Below are 9,138 nucleotides of genomic sequence, written 5' to 3'. Positions count from 1 at the left end.
AGCACTCAGACACACCTGAGATAAGCTAATTATAGTAATTGAGCACAGAATTTAGCTCCAAATCTCTAGACATCTGGGCAAGGTCGGGATTAGGGTGAGGAGACTGAAGCATTCGTCTTGAATGCAAAATGTAGTGAGGGCACCAGTCAAAATCCTTAGTCATTAAAACAAATAATACTGTGGTACATTTATAAAAAGCAAAATTAACCAAAAAAATCCTTGATGATCAAAATGTCAAAAGTTTAAATAGTAGTCTGTAAAACTACGTACACATGGGACACGTTATTTTCCCTTCTTTTTTGTCTCAGTTCCAAAATAGTTCCACACAGCATGGCTGTATCTGGTCATTGTTTAACATTTGATATTTTGTTCATCATGCGATTTTTTTGCATTGATTTTTAATGTTTAAGAATATTGCTTCAAGGTATTATTTCTCTTAGAGTTTTTTGGTGTCCCTCTCAATTTTCCAAGGAGAGTGCCTCATTTTGCCTCACCCTGGTACTGGGCTTGCTGGACACCCGCCACTGGTGAGCATCATCATCACTCAAGAGTTCCTAGTCAACATTCCTCAACAGGCATCCGGCACGCCTGGATTTGCTGGTGCAAACCTAGCAGACCTGCACACACAGACAGCAGCCCCTGCCCTTCTCCCTGACTGATGTGCCCTGCCTCTTCCTCTGAGTATGGCACCAGCTTCCCAGTGCTTCTCAATATAGTACTCCAAATAGCAATAGCTACTGGGCAGAAATGACGGATAAAAGTCTTATAAAGACAGGCCCAGGAAATCATCTCTAATAGGGACAAACTGACATAGCATCGTAGGAACAAAGCTGGAGGAAAATTCTAGGCCAAAGGTCATTCTAGGCAGATAGGTAAAGGTTTAGATAGAGCTATCAGTTAAAAGGGTGCAGAACAGTTGCTCTAGACCAGGGCTCTCCTGTAGGATTTTCTGTGATAACAGAAGTGTTCTAACTTTGCACTAGCCACTAATCACATGAGGCTCTTGGGCACTTGAAATGTGGCTAGCACAACTGAGGGACTGAATTTTTCAATTTCTTTAATTCTGATTATATGAAAATTTAAATGGCCACGCATAGCTATGGCAGCTCTATTAGACAGTACAGCTCTGGATGAGAGATTTTTAATTTTAACTTGCATTAGAATCATCAGCAGAACCTTTTAAAGTGGATTGCTGAGCCCATCCTCAGAGTGTCTGATTCAGCAGGTCTTAGTTGGGATTGGGAATTTACATCACTAACAAATTCTCATAAGCTGCTGAGGCTACTGGTCTGGGAACACTTTGAGAACCACTCATCCACAGGTTTCTTATTCTAAACAGCTGTGGGATGTTGAAAAAATAATCTTATGTCTTGGGCACTGGTTTTCTCACCTTAAAACAAAAGGCAGCCTAAGCTTTGGAGCAAATAAGGGTTCAAATCCTTTCTTCTTCATTAATTAGTTATATGGCCTTCCATAATTATTTAACTTCTTGGATTCCACCATAAAATGGAAATAATAGTACATAGCAAACCAAGTAATTACAAAGGTTAAGTGTTATAAGGTATATATGCCACTCAGTGTAAGTTTTAAGGCCCTTTCCTGCTCAGAAAGTCTATTAAGTAGGGTTATATATAAACATGTAATTTGTGGGCCCCCCCAGAAATAAGCATTACCACAATTCCGTCAACATTTTAGTGCCAGTGTGTTAGTTATCTATTGCTTCATATACCAAATAACCCCAAAATATAGTGACTTAGAGCAACAACTATTCATTATCTCATTTCCATGCGTCAGATATGTGGGCACGTCTTACCTGGGCATCTCTGGCTCCAGGTCTCTCATAAGGTTGCAGTGAAACAGTTGAGGGTACATCTCATCCACAGGAGTGGCTGGAGGTTTGGGGGGAATCTACTTCTTTTTTTCTGTGGTAAGATATACATAAAATCTCCCATCTTAACCATTTCTAAGTGTGCAGCGCAGTAGTATTAAGTACACTGGCATTGTTGTGCAACCATCTCCAGATTCATCTCACAAGATTGAAACTATATCCATTAAACAACTCCCACTCCTTCACTCCAGCCCTTGGCAACCACCCTTTGTTTTTCTATGAATGTGGCTACTCTGTACCTCCTGTAAAGTAGAATTGTATGTGCTTTGTCTTCTTGTGACTGATTTATTTCACTTGTTATAATGTCCTCAAGAGTCATCCATGTTGAGGCATGAATTTCCTTCCTTTTGAAGGTTGAATAATACTTCATTGAGAAGTAAGTCAGAAGGAAAAAGAAAAATATCAGATGGTTTCACTTATAGGAGGAATATAGGTGAACCAAATAAGATATCAGGGGAAAAATAATAACAATACAAAACACAGCAAAACAAAACAAAAACAAACAACTATAAATCAGAGACGTCCTGCAGGGGAGGGGGAGGGAGAAGCACAGAGGACTGTGGTGATGGTGCATGGGTGAATTAGTGGAGGAAGTTCTATGGGTACCAAATCTGAGGGGGAAAAAAAGCAAACATTGTTTAAAAACTAACAATGATGTAAAATATATATAAATAAATTATTAAAAAAATACTTCACTGAGTGCCCATACCACATCTTGCTTATCCATTGGTCCATCGATGGACACTTAGGTTGCTTCCACCTTTTGGCTATTGTGAATAATGTGCTATGAATGTAGATGTGAAACTACCTGTTTGAGTCCTGGCTTTCATTTCTTTTGGGTAAGGGGTTCACTTCTAAATTCACTTACATGACTGTTAAGTGTCATTTCATTTCAGGCTATGGGGCGGAAGGCCTTAGTTCCTTGCCACACTATATGGCCCTCTCCATAAGGCTGCTAACAATATGGCAGCCTGCCTCCCATGGTACAAGGAGGGGTGAAGGGAATAAACAGTCTTTCTATAAACTAATCTCAGAAATGACAAGCCATACTTATGCAATATCCTATATGTGAGAAGTACATTAGTAAGCCCAACTCATGCTGCAGGGGAGAGAATTACACCAGGGGGTGAATACCAGGAGGTGAGGGTCACTGTAGGACATTTTTGGTAATGCCCACCATAACCAGAACCTTGACTCTAATAGTCAAGTAGGCCTTCAATACAGGTATCTATATAAAAGGCAAGCTTATCATAAGTGTAGTTCCATGGAGTGAATGCCACTATTCAGTGGGATTCTGAATTCACCTCCAAGTTTTTCCTTACTATGGAGCTGATTATCCACATGTAAAGCACACCTTTCATCAGTCAACCCAAGCACACACCAGCTCTTCCAGCCTATAAGACAAACCTCAAATGTGAGCTCGCCACTTGAACCCCTGTCCCACCCACCTTGGATCTTATTTCCCAGCTTGAACCCTAGACTCTGCACCCTCAGCCTCCATATCAACATGTACCTCTCCTGAAATAAAGTTTGTACATCCCCCAGCTCTGATCCCCAAACTGTTCCCTCAGGTGGATATGGCTGATCACAGGTGCATGACTAACTAGCCTGAGTTTGCTAGCCTTCCCCACAATCGGGGGTTGCCCCTACTCTGATCTTATTCGCTTTTCTCTTCATCCAGGCTCTACTGTGTTGGTGTCTCAGGCTGAGATATAACTTTCTTTAGAGGCCAGAGTCACTTCCCAGGGTCCAGCAGATAATAGGGCAGTGTGGACCAAAACATCGATCCTTATATTCTTTTTATGTCACACTGCCAATATCTCTCCTACCACCTACCACTTTGCACCATTTGATGCCCACTACTACATAAACTACTTTAGTAGTTTGAGAATTATAAATTAGCTCCTTCTTTTAAATTACTGTGCTCCCTATTCTGCAGTTGAGAAAACTGAAACTCAGAGTAGCTAAGAAACCTGCCCAATGTCAGAGTGAGAAGACAGTAACAGGAAAAACTCCAGTTACTATTGAGTTACCAGGATGTCATGAATAATTGGTGGTTTGTTTTTTTTTTTTTCATGCTGAATGCCTTACAGGGAGCCATCTTATCTGTACTCACTTATCTGCTCTGTACTCACCCAGTACAACCCCTCTCCCAATGGTCCACAACCTAGGACAGCACAAGCATAGTGGATAAAATGCCTCGAACCAATAATCCTGTAGCACCAGTTGATCCACCTCCCTTGCCTCCATTGATACAACCAGAGGAAGATATCTGGTGTAAGTTAATAAGATTGCCTTTCTTAGGAATTTGGAATTGGGGCATTAAAAAGTAGAGCAGAAGTCGATAGCCTGGCAAGTTAGTTATGTGACAAGTGGGGATACCTCTTCAGAGGAAGGGTGGGGTACTGGTCAGGTGCCCCAACTGTGAAACTAGGCTGATTGGTTTGAATGGTGGCTCCTACTTACTATTTGCAGGATTTGGGGCCAGTTGTTTAACCTTTAGGTGACTCTGTTTTTTTCATCTATAAAGTGAATCCTCACTTGACATTGTCAACACATTCTTGAAAACTGGAAAAGTGAAACAACATATAATAAAAGTAGAAACTTAAATGACATTTCATTCAATGTTGGCTGGGATTTTTTTTTTTCCTCAACAAAATGATATTGAATGAAAGGAGATTATTCAAACACCAGCTATTTTTAACTTGTAGTTGAAATGAAATGCGTTAACACACGGCAAGATGACAGCATAGGCCCAGAACACATACTGGGAAAGGCCAGCTGGCCTTTTTGTTCCACAGGCCCACAGCTCCCCAGGACTCTGTGGTTCCCAAGAGGGTCTGTCAGGCCTTCCATCACTTTATATCAACAGTGAAGGGGTTATCATAGACAGGTAAGAGAAGCAGTTCCTATGGCATTTTAATTAATTAGATTTTACCTTACCCTAAAGACTTAAATGTAAAACCACATGCCATATTTATTTGGAAATTTTATTCTTTTTATTGCAAATTTCAGGTAAAGGAAAGAACACAGAAGCTGATTCTCATTTAAACTTTGGTGATAAGAGTAGCTATAGCTTGGTGGCTCCCAACCTCGGTGGCACACGAATCACCAGGGGCCTGTGATACATACTGATGCCTGCGTCCCACCTCCCGGCAGTTCTGACTTAATGGGTCTGGGGGCCGCCTGGGCAGCAGTAGCTCTCTGAACTTCTCAGGTGATTCCAACACAGAGGCAGGGTGGAGAACTCATGCTAGAGCTCATGGCATGGGGCTGGCAGCAGAAGCACCTGAGCACTCGGTGGACAGTTGAGCATCACCTGCTCACATCACCCCCTTGACCAGAGTCCAAGAGTCCAGCTGGTGTCCTCTGTCCCCATCATCCCAGGTGTCTTCACGTGCCAACTCTTCCTCCTCAGAGACCCTGGAGAGAGCTACTTGGAAGGGCTGTTGCTCTCTGTATGGCCTGTGCTTCAACCTGGAGAACTGTACTAAACATGATTACTCTATCTCAAAAAGAAATTCACTTTCTGATGACAGAAGAGCATTAACGCTTTTTTTTTCTTTAAGTGGAAATAGTCTTCCTATATAGAGTTGAAAAGATTCGTGACAAAATAAGGAACTATGTATTGGATGACATATTCCTTATATAACAGGTCCAAATTTAAAAAAAAAAAATCTTTTTTGTCAAGCCATTGAGGGTAAAATATTATGTACTTTAGCAGCATATTTTATATGGGTAAACAGTAATAGCCAGTTAGTTATTTCATTTATGATTCATCCTAAAAATAGAAAATGCTTTAATTTTCCTGAGTCCTTGGCAAACAAAACAAAATTAATTTTAATTTTAAAGTATTCCTACTTATCTTTTTCCTGGGGGACCCTCACAGTTTAGGACGGTGTGTATCTCACTATCAGTTTTTACATACATAAGTGAACAGACAGCACTGGTGCTAATTCTCAATGACTAATCAAAGATGGCAATTAAAAATAAAACACCCATCATCTACAAAGTTATTCAAGATGAAAGTTTCTTGACAGTGTTAGAAATTTGATTCTCTGTCCATACAAAAGTATGAATTTCTATTCCATTAATAATACTGAATGATTAACATCTTAACAGTGATAAAATTCTTAGAACATTTAAAAAATACATAACATCCCATTTTTACATCATAATTCTGATGCATTATCATGCCATCTATTTTGTCTGCAAAACCTTTATAGGGTACAATGCATTGACGTGATAAAATCAAGGCACAAGAATACAGTAACAATAAGTATATATAAACCCTAGCATTTTGTACCAATTTTGGAAACATCTAGATAAGAGATCATAAAGCCTGAAAAATTCTCACATTTTATTGTGATTAATGAATAATTCATTGTGTAATAAATAGACTATTAACCACCATTCCATTATTAAATATATGGCTATCACTATGCAGGCTGAGGATAATTGAAAAAAGTTTTAAATATTAAAACCTCGTATATCTAGGTGGTTCGTGTAGACATTGTGCCTTGCATTAGCTAGATAATTTTCTGAAGTTTTCCATTTTAATTTATAATCTCTATGGCCATTATAAATTTTTAAACTATTTTCATTAAGCAAATAGTGGGGTATTTCCCCAAGTGTTAAATCCCTTCCCCCTACAAAAGACAGAAGAGCTATAGGAAGATAACCAATATAAGAAATGCACAGACAACAATAATAAAATCCAAATATGGACTCTAAAGGCTGAATTCTAATCTATCAGGACATTCTCTTAATTTAGGGTAAAGAGCAATACATTCCTATGACAATTAATTAGTATCTTAATTTAAAAATTCACCATGACATTTCAAAAAATAGTAAAGTCTTGGCTAGAGCATGAAGCACTGAAGGGGAATTGTTAAGTGTTTTCATTCATAAAATAAAAGGAATAAAAGCCTTTCAAAATTCAGGGAGGAGAGAGGCTATTCCATTTAATTTAGAGAAGTGACATAAAGTGGTAAAAATTCTATTTAAACTTTTACAGAGAGGCTGTTTTCAAGACTCAAGGTAAACATTTAGACCCATGAAAACACATTTTTTGGCACATGCACGCCATGGATAGGACAGTCCCCAATGCAGCAACAAGCACGGCTACAGAAGTCTCTCGCTTCTAGCCCCACTGGAAAACCACCTTTAAGGTCCTTGTCCAAACTCCCTTCACATGGGAGTTTCTGGTTTCTGCATTTGTTGGATTTGCTTCTGTAGCTGGTCCTTGTCCAACTTCATCTTGGCTTCAAGAACTTGCCTGAGGGACCCTATGCTTTCATAGATGGCTGTAAACCCTTTAAGAAGAGGTAAATTTTTACAAGAGTTAATATTTTTAAACAGTGTGATATCAAAGTCTACAGCATACAGTAGTAATTGATTTGGGCAAAAATGAACAATCAATGCTGAAACTACTGCAGTAAAAGTGTGATGAGAAACAGCAGTTAACTAGTTTCATCGAGTCTCCCTACAGAGATCTCTTTAATTACAAGGGGGAAAGGAACTATAATCATGTGGAAATAAGGCAGATACCACTTAACCAAGTGATCAAAGCTAATATCATTAATACCAGGACAAACCACCATCAGGTACCCACGGATTAGCTACCCAGGAAAGGTCACATCATTCTGTGGCATTTCTGTATAAAATGCACAGACTGAATCTAAATAAAAGTAAATTGCTGGACATTAAACAAAATACTGGCCTATATTCTCTCTTTTTTTTTTTTTTTTTGGATTTATTTATCTTTATGCATACAAGAACTGGGGTGTAGACCAGAAGTACAGGGGTGAGAGGATTCACCAGAGACAGAGAGGGGAGCAGAAAAGGCAGATCTACTGAAATCCACTGCTGAGGGGAGCAGCGGGCAAGACAGGACAGGTCTGCTGTGCCATGTGGGTCAGCTCCCTGGCTGGGTATCGAACTCATGTTGCAGTGGTTGGCAATAGCCTAACAGCACTGAGACTTTAACCCCTGCGCCAGCAGGGAGGCCCCCAGCCTTTATTCTTTAATGATGTCAACATTAAAGGAACTGACTTAGATTAAGAGTCTAAGAAAACATGACAGCAATGTAGGTAGGCCAGGTTCTGGAGATCAGAACCTAGATCAAGGAAGGTTTGCTATAAAGAAAATAATGATCAATGCTGAAAATTTGAGTATCTAAGAATATTTCATTTACATGACACTGTACTTAAGAAAATGTTGTTTTTAAGGTATATACAATGAAATGATAAAAGGCACCATGACTTCTGCAATTTAAGGAAAAAAATTATATTCATAAACACACACACACAGATTAAGCAAATTTCCAAATGTTAACAAATCGTGAATTTAGGTGAAAGCTATAGATAGATATTTTCTAAATTTGAAATTATTTCAAAATGAAAGTTAAAAGAAAATCTCCATCAAAAAACCATTTCATATTATTTTGATTTCCTACTGGTCTTTTAAATAAATGCTTAAAATGCTTTATTTGCGCTAGTAAATTTAGAATTTTCTCAGAAAATTTTCTTTATATGATAACTCAAGAAAAAAGGTATAAAATTACTCATTAAATTAATGTTTTCATTGAATGTGGAGATTACTAATTTAAAAAGTAGGTTATAAATCAGCTAGTAGCTGGTGAATGAGCTTTCATGTGAAAAAGCACATATATATTCTACATGTATACAAAGATTCATGAAAGAGATAAGAGAAAGTATGAGTATTTTAAAACATAATTTGTGCTTTATGGTTCACCATAAAGAAATGTGTTGTTTTTGTATTAAAAAAATATTTTTAAAGGACTCAAGTGTTGATTAAGTATCAGATATCAACAATCTTAATAGTATATTTAACAGCCAATGCCAAATCTATTTAGGACATGATGCAAAGTTAGCCATCAATGAAATATTCAAGTACTATATAGTCTTATAGCTCCAAAGTCCAATAAGGAAAATTTATTATTATCTTCACAAGTTCTGTGATTCATAAATTTAATTGTGCTTTTTACTTAAATAAAATAATAAACTTATGGTAGTAATAACAAAATGATTGTTGGGATAACTACTTTCAACTCCATGTGGTCAAAAGAGAATAATCCCACAGAAGAAAATTCATGGGATCACAGAATTAGAAGGAATTAGCAGATAATTTAGTTTGCCCTTCTCACACTACAGGAATTCCCTTCCCGTGATGAGCCAATTCCACTTGAACACTTTCAGTAACAAAGAGGTCTCAAGCTCACGAGGTCA

The 9,138-nt window shown here is 38.2% G+C and overlaps 1 protein-coding gene across 10 annotated transcripts in view; it reads right to left on the bottom strand.

The window, feature by feature from the left end:
- Nucleotides 1-4,877: 4,877 nt before the first annotated feature.
- FAM81A (family with sequence similarity 81 member A) overlaps nt 4,878-9,138 on the bottom strand; it is a 111,672-nt gene continuing 107,411 nt past the window's right edge. For all 10 annotated transcript variants that reach the window (XM_054701912.1, XM_054701914.1, XM_054701929.1 and 7 more), the window contains one exon: nt 4,878-7,203. In XM_054701912.1, coding sequence (XP_054557887.1) covers nt 7,079-7,203 — 125 coding nt within the window. In that variant the 3' untranslated portion in view covers nt 4,878-7,078. The remainder of the gene's footprint in view (nt 7,204-9,138) is intronic.

The sequence above is a fragment of the Talpa occidentalis genome, unplaced genomic scaffold, assembly GCF_014898055.3.
Source record: "Talpa occidentalis isolate TD23 unplaced genomic scaffold, MPIMG_talOcc4v2.1 talOcc4.11, whole genome shotgun sequence".
NCBI classification, from domain to species: domain Eukaryota; kingdom Metazoa; phylum Chordata; class Mammalia; order Eulipotyphla; family Talpidae; genus Talpa; species Talpa occidentalis.
Note: the sequence above shows the minus strand (reverse complement) of the source record. Positions and strands in the feature narration are given on the sequence as shown.